The sequence below is a fragment of the Ovis aries genome, chromosome 11, assembly GCF_016772045.2.
Source record: "Ovis aries strain OAR_USU_Benz2616 breed Rambouillet chromosome 11, ARS-UI_Ramb_v3.0, whole genome shotgun sequence".
Taxonomy (NCBI): Eukaryota; Metazoa; Chordata; class Mammalia; order Artiodactyla; family Bovidae; genus Ovis; species Ovis aries.
The window spans coordinates 28,464-41,904 of record NC_056064.1 but is presented as its reverse complement, the minus strand read 5'-3'; the positions used below and the strand labels follow the sequence as shown (position 1 = coordinate 41,904).

General features: G+C 36.1%; 1 protein-coding gene and 1 non-coding gene across 2 annotated transcripts in view; both read right to left on the bottom strand.

Moving 5' to 3' along the window:
* The window catches only part of CA10 (carbonic anhydrase 10), a 568,264-nt gene extending 555,332 nt beyond the window's left edge, over nucleotides 1-12,932 (bottom strand). Inside the window, exon 1 of the mRNA XM_042255228.2 lies at nucleotides 12,787-12,932. Coding sequence (XP_042111162.1) covers nucleotides 12,787-12,840 — 54 coding nt within the window. The 5' untranslated portion in view covers nucleotides 12,841-12,932. The remainder of the gene's footprint in view (nucleotides 1-12,786) is intronic.
* On the bottom strand, nucleotides 9,722-9,793 carry TRNAC-GCA (transfer RNA cysteine (anticodon GCA)). The gene has a single exon. It is a non-coding gene; the product is annotated as a tRNA-Cys (tRNA).
* Nucleotides 12,933-13,441: the final 509 nt, after the last annotated feature.

Genomic DNA, 13,441 nt, shown 5'->3' with positions numbered 1-13,441 from the left:
AGCCATCTCATCCTCTGTCGTCCCTTTCTCCTCCTGTCCCCAATCCCTATCAGCATCAAAGTCTTTCCCAATGAGTCAACTCTTTGCATGAGGTGGCCAAAGTACTGGAGCTTCACCTTTAGGATCATTCCTTCCAAAGAAATCCCAGGGCTGATCTCCTTCACAATGGACTGGTTGGATCTCCTTGCAGTCCAAGGGATTCTCAAGAGTCTTCTCCAACACTACAGTTCAAAAGCATCAATTCTTTAGCACTCAGCCTTCTTCACAGTCCAACACTCACATCCATACATGACTACTGGAAAAACCATAGCCTTGACTAGACGGACCTTAGTCGGCAAAGTAGTCTCTGCTTTTGAATATGCTATCTCAGTTGGTCATAACTTTTCTTCCAAGGAGTAAGCGTCTTTTAATTTCATGGCTGCAGTCACCATCTGCAGTGATTTTGGAGCCCAAATAAATAAAGTCTGACACTGTTTCCCCATCTATTTCCCATGAAGTGATGGGACCGGATGCCATGATCTTCGTTTTCTGAATGTTGAGCTTTAAGCCAACTTTTCACTCTCCTCTTTTACTTTCATCAAGAGGCTTTTAGTTCCTCTTCACTTTCTGCCATAAGGGTGGTGCCATCTGCATATTTGAGATGCATATTTCTTCCAGCAATCTTGCTTATTTGAGATGCCTATTTCTTCCAGCAATCTTGATTCCAGCTTGTGCTTCTTCCAGTCCAGTGTTTCTCATGATGTACTCTGCATATAAGTTAAATAAGCAGGGTGACAATATACATCCTTGACGTACTCCTTTTCCTATTTATAGATGGAAACTTAGGTTGCTTCTACTATCTTGATTATTGTAAACAATGCTACAATAAACATAGAGATGCACATATCTTTTCAAATTAGTATTTTGATTGTCTTTGTGAAAATACTCAGGAGTAGAATTGTGGGTTTAATTTGCATTTCTCTGATGATTAGTGATGTTTAGTATCTTTTCATGTATCTGTTGGCCATCTATGTGTCTTCTTGGGGTAAATGTCTATTCAGGTTCTCTGCCTTTTTAAAAATTGGACTGCTGGGTTTTGTGTTTGTTTTTTTTTAATACTGAGTTATAAAAGTACTTTGTATATTGTGAATATTAACCCTCATCAGATGTATCATTTGCAAATATATTCTCCTATTAAGCCAGTGGCTTTTTCATTTTGTTGAGAATTTTATTTTCTATGCAATAGCTTTTTAGTTTCATATAATCTAATTTGTTTAATTTTCATTGTTTCCCTTGCCTAAGGAGACATACAAAAAATATTGCTGAGGCCAATGTCAAATAATATACTACCTATGCTTTCCTCTAGTTTTGTGCTTTATGATTCTACATTTAGGTCTTTAATCCACTTTGGATTTATTTTTGTGTTTGGTGTAAGAAAACAGTTTCCTTTGATTCTTTAGTAGGGAGCTACTCAGTTTTCCCAATGTTATTTACTGAAGAGGCTGTCTTAATCCATAGTTTATTCTTGTTTCCTTTTTCATAGATTAATTAGCCACAGGTGCATGGATTTATTTCTGGACTTTCTATTCTGTTCCACCGATCTATGTTTCTGTTTTTGTGCCAGTACCATACTATTCTGATTACTACAGCTTCAGAGAATGGGTGAAAATCAGGGTGCATGAAATCTCCTGATTTGTCCTTTTTTTCAAGTTTGTTTTCATTATTTGAGGTCTTTAGTGTTTCCATACAAATTTAGCAATAATTATTTGCTCTGGTTCTATATCAAAATCTTTGATAGTAATTGTATTGAATCTGTAGATTAATTAGGTAGTATACTCATTATAACAATATTAATCCCAATCCATATATATGGTATATCTTCCCAATTGTTTCATCATGTTCAATTAGTTTAGTAAATGTCTTCCACCATTTCGAGTATAGATCTTATACCTTTTTTATTAGATTTATTCTTAAGTATATTATTTTTTCAAGCAGCTGTAAATGGGGTTGTTTTCTTAATTTTTTTCTGATAGTTTGTTGTTAGTTTACAGAAATGCAACACAGTTCTGTATATTGAAAATATATCTTGGATCCTAAATGAATTAATTTTTAATTATCATTTTTTGTTGGTGTCTTTAAGATTGTCTCTATATACTATCTTGTCACCTGCAAATAGTGACAGTTTTGCTTCTTTTCCAATTTGAACTCATTATTGTTCTTCTCTGATTGCTGTGGCTAGAACTTCCAACAATGTGGTGATAGAAGGCATCCTTATCTTCTTCCTGATCTTACAGGAAATGTTTTCAGCTTTTTACCATTGAGCATATTAGCTGTGGGCTCATCATATATGGCCCTTATTGTGCTGTGGTATCTAACCTCTATGCACACATTGTTGGCAGTGTTTATCATAAATCATTGTTGAATTTTGTTAAAGGCTTTTCCTGCATCTATTAAGATGGTCATATGAATTTTCATTCTTTGTTTTATTTATGTGATATATCATGTAGATCAATTTGTAGATATTGGGCCATGCTTGAATTCCTGGGACAGAGTCCACTTGATCATGGTGCATGATCCTTTCAATATATTGTTGAATTTGGTTTGTTAATATTTTGTTGAGAAAATTTCCACCTATTTTCATCAGTGTGATATTTGATACTAACTTTCTTTTTTCATGGAGTCTTCCTCTGCTTTTGGTATCAGGGCGATGTTGATCTCATAGAGTAAGTTCAAAAGTCTTCCTCCCACTTCAATTATTTTATAATAGTTTGAAAAAATAGTTTTTAACTCTCCTTTAAATGTTTGGTACAATTCAGCTGTGAAGCCATCGTGTTCATCTCTGAAGCCATTTTGTTTGTTGGGAATTGTTTAATTACTGATTCAAGTTTATTATTGATAATCAGTCTGCACATATTTCCAATTTCTTCCTAATTTAGTTTAGGAGCTTGTTCATTTCTAGAAATGAATCCATTTCTTCTCGGCTATCCATTTTGTCGCCATATAATTTTTCATAAGGTTTTTTTTGCAGCTTTGTATTTCTGTGGTGTCAGTTTGACTTCCCCTCTTTTATTTTTATTGCTTCGGTTCATCTCTCTTTTTTGATGATTCTTGCTAAAGTTTATCAGTTTTGCTTTCTTTTCAAAGAAAACCATTTCTTTTCTCTACTTTATTTCTGCTATGATCTTTGTTATTTCTTTCCTTCTACTACCTTCAATTGTTTTTCTTCTTTTTCTAGTTCCATTACATGTACAGATGAACTGTGTATTTGAGGGTTTTTTGTTTGTTTGTTTCCTGAAGGCTGCATCACTACCAACTTCCTTCTTAACTTCTTTAGTTGGGTCTCATAGATTCTTGACTGTGTATTTTTATCTTTATATGTCTTCAATTTTTTTCTTTTTTTTTTTTTTTGTTACATTTCCTTCTATTTTTCAGTAATCAGTTGGTTGTTTAGTATCATATGGTTTAGACTTCTTGTGTTTGTGACTTCTGCATTTTCTTCTTCCCCTTTTAGTTGATCTGCAGTCTCAAACTCTTGTGATCAGAAATAATGCTTAATGTGATTTAAAACTCAAGGTTTTTTATTATTATTTTATTTTTGGCCTAACATATGATCTATTCTCAATAATGTTCCATATGAGTTTGAAGATAATGTGTATTATGCTACTTTCAGATGAAATGTTCTATAAATCTCTTTTAATACTATCTTGTAGGGCATATTATTTACAGCCAGTGTTATTAATTTTTCATCTGGATGATCTGTCCATTTCTGTAAGTGGGATATTACAGTCTCCTATTATCATTGAGTTACTGTCAATTTCTCCATTTAAATATATTTATATTTGGTTTATGTATTTATGTACTCCTATTTACATTAGGAGCTTCTATCTAGTTTAGAAAATTGTTATATCTTCTTATTTGATTTAAGTCTTGATCATTATATAATGTTCTTCTTTGTCTCCAGTTACAGTCTTTGTTTCAAACTCTATTATTTCTTATGGAACTATAAGCATGCCTGTTTTTCTTTCCTTTCCATTTGCACAGAATACTTTTTCTATCCCCCATTTCAGAGAAGGCAACAGCACCCCACTCCAGTACTCTTGCCTGGAAAATCCCATGGACGGAGGAGCCTGGGTAGGCTGTGGTCCATGGGCTCGCAAAGAGTCGGACACGACTCAGCGAATTCACTTTCACTTTTCACTTGCATGCACTGGAGAAGGAAATGGCAACCCACTCCAGTTTTCTTGCCTGGAGAACCCCCAGGACTGGGGAGCCTGATGGGCTGCCATCTATGGGGTCACACAGAGTCAGACACGACTGAAGTGACTTAGCAGCAGTAGCAGCAGCATCCCTCATTTTTCGTTTGTGTGTGTCTTTAGATCTGAGGTAGGTGTCTTGCAGGCAGAAAATATATGGGACTTGTTTTTTATCTGTTTACCCACTGTATGATTTCTGATTGAAATATTTAGTGCATTTAACTTTAAGGTAATTATTGTTAAGTATGCAAGCATCACCATTTTTAAACATTATTTTGAGATTGTCTTTTGTGGTTCTTATTTGTTCCTTTCTTCTTTTGATCTCTTATGTTGAGATTTGATGACAATATTTAGCACTATGCTTGGGTTCCTTTATTCTGTGTGTGTGTGTGTGTGTGTGTGCGCACGCGCGCGTATATATCTGCTATCAATTTTTGGTTGGTGGTTACCATGAAGTTTTTATATAGCAATATATGATTATTTTAAGATGATGAGTTCTTCACTTCAAATGCATTGTAATAATCTTCCTTTTTACCCCCCATACTTAATTTTTTACCTCATATTTTATAGCTTTCTGGTCTGTGGATTTCTTAACTATTTATTATGGATATAGATAAATTTACTACTTTTGCCTTTTAACTTTCCTACTAACTTTCTACAAGTAACACCCCCCCCCCCAAAAAAAAAAAAAAGGCATTTCATCGTAGAGGACTGAAATGAAAAAGTAGGAAGTCAAGAGTTACCTGGTGTAACAGGCAACTTTGGCCTTAGAGTACAAAATGAAGCAGGGCAAAGGCTAACAATTTTGGCAAGAGAACACCTAATCATTGCAAACATCCACTTCCAGCAACACAAAAGAGAAGTCTACACTTGGATATCACCAGATGGTCAATACCAAAGTCAGATATATAATATTCCTTGCAACCAGGGATGTAGAAGCTCTATACAGACAGCAAAAACAAGACTGGGAGCTGACTGTGTCTCAGATCATGAACTCTTTATTGCAAAATTGAGATGTAAATTAAAGAAAGTAGGGAACACCACTAGGCCATGCAGGTATGACCTAAATCAAATCCTTTACCATTATACAATGGAAGTGACAAATAGATTCAAGGGATTAGATCTGATAGACAGCATGCCTGAATAACTATGGATGGAGGTATGTAACACTGTACAGGAGACAGTGATCAAAACCATCCCCAAGAAAAAGAAATTCAAAAACAAAATGGTTTTCTGAGGAGTCCTTAAAAATTGCTGAGAAAAGAAGATATCTGAAAGGCAAAGAAATAAATGAAAGATATATACCCACCTGGATTCCAAAGAATACAGAGTTCCAAAAGAATAGCAAGGAGAGATAAGAACAGTGCTATGAAATAAAGGAAAACAATAAAATGGGAAAAACTAGAGTCCTCCTCAAGAAAATTAGGATACCAATGGAATATTTCATGCAAAGATGTGCACAAGAAAGAACAGAAACTGTATGGACCTAAAAGAAACAAGATATTAAGAAGAGTGGGAGGCACACAGAAGAACTATAAAAAAAAAAATCTTAATGACTCAGATAACCATGATAGTGTGATCATTCACCTAGAGTGAGTCATCTTGACTTATGAAGTCAAGTGGGCTTTAGGAAGCATCACAATGAACAAAGGTAGTGGAGGTGATGGAATTCCAACTGAGCTACTTGAAATCCTAAAAGGTGATGCTGTTAAAGTGCTGCACGCAATATGCCAGGAAGTTTGAAAAACTGAGCAGTGGCCAAAGGACTAGAAAAGGTCAGTTTTCATTCCAATTCCAAAGAATGGCAATGCCAAAGTATGTTGAAACTACCAGAAAATTGCACTCATTTCACATGCTAGCAAAGTAATGCTCAAAGTTCTCCAACTAGATATTCAAGCTGGATTTTGAAATGGCAGAGGAACCAGAGGTCAGATTGTCAGCATCCATTGGATCACAGAAAAAGGAACAGAATTGCAGAAAACCATCTACATCTGTTTCATTGACTATGCTAAAACCTTTGACTGTGTGGATCACAACAAACTGTGGAAAATTATTAAAAAGATGGGAATACCAACCAGGCAACCTTAATTGCCTCCTGTGAAACCTGTATTTAGGTCAAGAAGCAACAGTTAGAACTGTACATGGAACAACAGACTGGTTCCAAATCAGGAATGGAGTATGTCAGGCTGTATATTGTCACCCTGCTTACTTAATTTCTATGCAAAGGTACATGAAGTGAAATGCTGGGCTGGATGAAGCAAGTTCAAATAAAGACTGCCAGGAGAAATATCAATAACCTCAGATATGCAGATGACACTACCCTTATGGCAGTAAGTAAAGAAGAACTAAAAGCCCCTTGATGAAAGTGAAAGAGGAGAATGAAAAGCTGGTTTAAAACTCAACATTAAAAAAACTAAGATCATGGCATCCAGTCCCATCACTTTATGAAAAATAGATGTGAAAACATTGGAAATAGTGACAGACTTTATTTTCTTGGCTCAAAAATCACTGGAGATTGTGACTGCAACCACGAAATTAAAAGAAGCTTGCTCCTTGGAATAAAACCTATGACCAATCTAGAAAGCATATTTAAAAAAAGAAAGATTACTTCACTGACAAACATCCCTCTAGTGAAAGCTATGTTGTTGTTGTTGTTTTCCAGTAGTCATGTATGGACGTGAATGTTGAACCATAAAAGAAGTCTGAGTGCAAAATAAGACATGATGCTTTTGAAATGTGATGTTGGAGAAGACTCAAGGGTCCCTCGGACTGCAAGAAGATCAAACCAGTCAACCGGAAAGGAAATCAGACCTGAATATTCCTGGAAGACCTGATGATGAAGCTTCAAATTTTGGTTATCTGATATGTAGAGCCAATATGTTCCAAAAGGCCCTGATGCTTGGAAAGTTTGAAGGTATGAAAAGAAGGGGACAACAGAGGCTGAAATGGTTGGATCATATCACTTACTCAATGGACTTGAGTTTCAGAAAGCTCTGGGAGATGAAGACAGGAATGCCTAGTGTGCTGCATTCCATGGGGTCACAAAGAGTCAAACACGACTGAGTGACTGAAAAACAACAAAAATAGGTAGTTTTATTAATGGTTGATCTCTTTTATTTATAGTATATTTTCCTTTGCCAATGAGATTTTTCCTTTTGCAATGTTCATATTTTTAGTTGTCATCTTTCCTGCTTAGATAAGTCCCTCTAACATATCTTATAAAGACAGTAGTGCTGAACTCTTTTTGTTTTTCTTGTCTCTAAAATTCTGTCATCTTCAAATTTGAATGATAGTCTTGCTGGATAGAATATTCTTGTTTGTAGGGTTTTTCCTCTCATCACTTTGAATATATTGTGACATTCCTTCTGGCTTATGCAGTTTCTGCTGAAAAGTCAGCTGATAGACTTACGAGAAGTCCCTCAAATGTAACTAGTTGCTTTTATCTTGCTCCTTTTAATATTCTCTCTTTATCTTTATATTTAGCTATTTTAATTACAGTGTTTTAGTGTGATCTTCTTTCTTCTTACCTTCTTTGGAAATCCTTTGCTACTTGGACCTGTATCTGTTTCCTTTCACAGGTTAGGAAGTTTTCAGCTATTATCTTGAAGAGAACTTATCTTCAAATAAGTTCTCTCGTTCTCTCTCTTCTTCTTCTTCAGTCCCTATACTAATGGTCTTGAGACCCACTAGTATACGGGGCCCACTAGAACATTAGAGTGCTTGATGTTGTTTCAGAGGTATCTTAAACTACCTTCATTTTATAAATTTTTAAAATCTTTTTTGTTCAGTTAGGGTGACTGATCCATTCCTCTGTATTATTTAATTTAATGTGATTCCTTCCACTGTATTTTTAAATTTAAATTGATTTTGAAATTTAATCTTTTTTAATTGTGTTTTTAAATTAAATTGCGGTTCCATTTGGTTCTTTGTATTTTCTAATTCTGTTACATTTCTCACTGTGTTCTTCCTTTCTTCTTCTGAGTTCACCAAGTATCTCAATGGCTGTAGACTGCTTATCTCCATTTTGTTAACATTTTTCCTGAGATTTTGTCTTGTTCCCTCTTTGGTACATATTTCTATCTCCTCATTTTGCCTATTTTCTGTATTTATTTCTAGTGTTAGAAAATTTGGTTACTTTACCTGATTTTGGAGAAGTGGATTCATGTAGGAGATGTTCTATGGAGCCTATGAACACATTCTCTCCTGGTCAGCAGAGCTATAGGCTCTAAGAGTGCCCCCTATGTGGCACTTTCTGTTGTGTCAGGGCCAACTACTTTGTTGACCTTCACAGCTAGACATACTTGGAGCTCAACTTCTTGGTACAAGACACCTTACTTGGTGAGCTTAATGTGAGGTTTGGACCTCTTTCTCCTTGGAGAGAAGCTCTGCATTTGTTATTGTTCTTCTGTTTATGGGTTTCCTAGAAAGAGGTATGGGTCTTGACTGTATTATGTCTCCATTCCTCATACTCATTTCATTGCAACTCTTTCTTTATATCTTCAGTTATGGAAAATCTTTCAGCTAGTCTTGAGGTTCCTGTTGATAGTTGCTGTGTAATTGTAACTTTGGTGTGCCCATGGGAGGAGGTAAGCTCAGGGTCTTCCTATTCTTCCATCTTGGCAACATTTCTCCCCAAAATAGGATTCTTATATGCATTTGCAATGCAAACATGTTTGAGTATTGTTTGAAAGTATGCTTATTTTGGATTTTGTCCATGAGTCCTATGTGTCAGATATGAACAACTGGAACAAAAAGTACCATTGCTTAAAAACTACCATTGTAAATAAGCAACTTGAAAGGTAAAATAAATCTTTTTCACACAAGATAAATACCTTTTATTATATCAAGGCATGATTATACTTTGATTTTTATCTATTATTACTCTTTGCCTTCCTGTGTTCACATTGAATTTCAGCCCTAACAAAAAACAAAATGAAAACAAAAAGCAGAAAAACAAAACAAATAAACAAACCAAAAAATCCCTGTAGTTCATCATCTGGGCCTTATGCCAGGTCAAATATGTTCAAACAAACATAGTAACACCGTCAGGTACTACATCAATGCAGTTTCATGGCTTTGTAAACCCTGTTCATTTAAACATGAGCAAGAATGATGCTCGTGGATAAAAGTGTCAAATAAAACACATGATGGCTGGGATGGATTTTACATGTTGATACCCAGCTGATCTTAGACTTCAAAATGTGGCAGCTTTCCCAAATTCTACAAAACCTCCCAATCTGGCAGGGAGGTTTTCAAACCTTTGAGTTAGATACACGTTTCTTTCAGGAAAAATTAAATTCAGAGTCACTGATCTGAATCCTCACTTCCAAAGTAAACCTCAATTCAGTAAGTGAAAGTGAAAGTGAAGTCGCTCAGTCATGTCCGACTCTTTGCGACCTCATGGACTGTAGCCTATCAGGCTCCTCCATCCATGAGATTTTCCAGGCAAGAGTGCTGGAATGGATTGTCATTTCCTTCTCCAAGGGATCTTCCCAAGCCAGGAATCGAACCCGGGTCTCCCGCATTGCAGGCAGACGCTTTACCGTCTGAGCCACCAGGGAAGTCCATACCTCTTAAAAGATTGCAAGCATGATTTAATTATCGTCTATCAAGTTTAGGTATTTTATTACCCATTGGTTTATCCAACTACCATCTATATTTTATTTTTGGCCTTTCACAAATGCAAAGGATATCATCAGACAGTTCTCAGCTCTTCTAACAGCTGACAACACAAATCATGCTGGATATAAAATTAATACCATCAAAAGTAAATATTTCAAAAATTTCAAACTCCAGTGCATTTAAAAGTTGACTTGGATCAGAGACACTTTACTAAATTGAAAATATATTTTTTAAATCACATATAACAACAACAACAACAAAAAAAAACAACACTGAAAAGCAACATAATTTATGAACTATTTTTAACTCCAGCTATCTCTCATTCTCTTTTTTTTTCAATATAAAATATAAAATATTCTATATTTTCCAATATAAAATTTATTTGGTGTGAGAATGGGAATCATAGTTCAGCATTTCTATGCAGAGAGAAGTTGTTTTCTTTTTTAATTTCTTTCACACTAAGATTTTCCTCTAAGATGGTATGATGAAAAATGAAACTTACATATTCACTATTTGTGTTAGCTTAATTCCTATTCTATTCCACTCCCTATGTACCATCTACCCAATAATGCTTTAAATCCTTGCATATCCTTATGAAAAAAATCCATTTCTTTAACATGGCATCAGGATCTCATCTCACATTACTCTTCCATACTTATCTCCTCATTAACTCCTCTTCAGTCTCTGTGCTTCAGCCTTTCTCACCATCTTTCAGGTAATCTCTGGAATTCAGATACCAACCTTCTATATACTTTGTGTGTGTGTAATATGGTTACATTTTTAGAATTTTCACTTTGCCTGGGGTACAGTTATTCCCTCAATCACCCTCTTCAAGGAAGAAAGAATGATTGAATACTCAAAATTGCCTTTTTAAATATACTGGTCAGGGAACCTATACATGGTTACGATGACTTGAATGATCAACCTTTTAGAGAAAGGTATATATTGCACCCAATTCAAGTTCCCCTTAGGCTTTGCAAAAATAAAACTGTGAATGGAAGAATAATTCAGGCAGGTTAGTTTTTCACAGAATCAGAAAAATAAACTACACGAAATAAGGACCTTTTCATAGGACCTTTTTATAAAAATGCTTCCTAAGTCTTATTCAAAACAGCACACAAACTCTACTTAGCTGAATAGTATCAATCACAAGAAGATCTTCTGAAACTTGCTTTGTGACCTGAATCAAGGTTGCTAACAACACTTTGATGGGCCATTTGACTTTTCTGTGTGTATGTGAAAACTACATGACAAGAAAAAAAAAGTCAGAAAACAAAAGATTACTTACAAACTTGTGGTAATCAAGGTGAACCGACTGCATAAGGGGTGTAGAAATCAGACCCCAAGGAGCCCAAACCCTGGAAAATCAGTTACTAGCAATAGCAAAATTATCCATAATTTTAACTATAGTTTCTCACACATAAATGATTTTCCATTTCTCTTGAGTTCATAATAGCTAAGTCACCTTCAAACACAATTTTCTGTATTTTTTTCCACCTTCAACAACATACTCAACAGTAAAAGGTAGCAAAATAAATGCTAGATTCCTGTGATGAGAAGACCCCATGGACGTTATGCTCTTCTATAAACTAAGGAGAAGCTTATCATGGGGGGAAGGGAAGTGGGGGAGAAAAGGAGGGATGTTGGTGTGAGAATGGGAATCATCGTTCAGCATTTCTATGCAGGAGCTAGGATTCATACCCAGGAAGCCCTAGTAAGACTAATTGTTTTTCTCATAAACCACCTAAGGTTATTGTTGTTTGTTTTTCCTTACAGGATGATAAATGTCTGATATTACTTTTGATAAAAAGATTTTCACTTTGTTGAGGTTAAAAGAAGCCCCAGTAAAGAGGTTTCTGAGAGGAAGAATTTCCCAGCATGATATTTAGGGGTGGCAAACACTGTTTTCTGATCTTCCTTCATGGGCTTCTGAGAGGGTAACAGGTAGGAAGGTCTCCAAACGGAGGAAATAGCCTGCAAGTGTCAGACATTTTTATCTCTCTTAAGCGGCAGGAGGAAACAAACTAGCCATATTTTTTTTCTCTATACAAATTTAAAAGGAGGTTTCTCTTAAAATACTGTGTTGCCATAATGACACTTGGTTTCACCTGAAGTTAACTATTCTCAGATCTAGAGATAACCAATGCCTTTTTCTTATGGAAATGTTCATTTTAAGCTATGCTAAGGTACTATGCCTTTACCCCAAAATCTGTCTTCAAGTTGGTTCCGCCTCTAGGTTCAGAACCTACTTGACAAACCAGTATGTTATACTCAGATATTGTTCCCTAATCTATGTAAATGAAACTATTTGTATGGTGATCTACCCTTCTTCAAGATTCAAGTTAATCATTTTGTGGCCCAGGATGAACCATTTGGTGCCAAGATTACCCCAAAATGAATCTTATGGGTGACAGGCCTGGTGCCATTCTGAGTTTTACGGCATTCCTTTCTTTCATTAACAGACTGCTAGTGGCTACATAAAATCCAGCTGAAGGCTAGCAGGGGGTACTCTTTCTGCCCTCTTCTGATGCCTATGTCAGAAGCTCTCTCTATCTCCTTTATATTTTAATAAAACTTTATTACACAAAAGCTCTGAGTGATCAAGCCTCATCTCTAGCCCCAGATTGAATTCTTCTCCTTCAGGACCAAGAATCCTGGCATCCTTGCATGATACAACAACCTTTCACTTCCAAGGGATAGGACCTCAGGAAACAACCAGGGAGTACAAAGAAGTAATCAGAAGCATAGAAATTGACTGGGTAGAGAAAAGCACGATTAAGACATATTTGTTAGCAATAGACCTGGAATCTGTGATATTACTCCTGGGTGGAAAGACAAGCTCATCACAGAGATCAAGGACTAGAAGTTTGGCTTTCAGAATCAGCATCTCCCCTATCCTCAACTTCACAATGGAAGCAACATGGTTACTTACCTTCCTGCCCCCAGTGTTGATGCGAAGGGGTGTCAGAAAGGGATCAAAGATCATATGACTAGTTTCTATGTTGACTGGCGACTGCCGTTTCCCCACAGAGCAAAAGATTCCAAGCTGAGTTCACCAATCCCCAGAAAGAAGGAACTAGAAACAGGAAAAAAAAAGTAAAAAAGTAGAATCAAGCTGGGTGGAAGGCTGGGGAAACAATGTAATAAGAACTATGGCACAAAAGTCATAAAATCAGAGAGCCATACAATATTCCCCACCCATAGACATCCTTGGGTGTCATGGCAGTTTCCTAGCCTGAATCTTGGTCAGTTTCTCTAAGTCTTACCTCCATGATGTCTTAAGATCAGAGATTCTTATTTCAGACCCACTATCCTATGGCCTCTTTGATGGGTACAGTCAATATTAATACCATAATAAGAAGATGAGATAGACCAGCCACATCACCTACTCATATATATGTATGTCTATCTAAGTCGCTTCAGTTGTGTCAGACTCTGTGTGACCCCATAGATGGCAGCCCACCAGGCTCCATTGTCCCTGGGATTCTCCAGACAAGAACATTGGGTTGTCATTTTCTTCTCTTCTGTTCATATTGAGGTGCACTAAATATTTAGCAACGCCTGGCTGATAATTTGCTTCTTTGTTT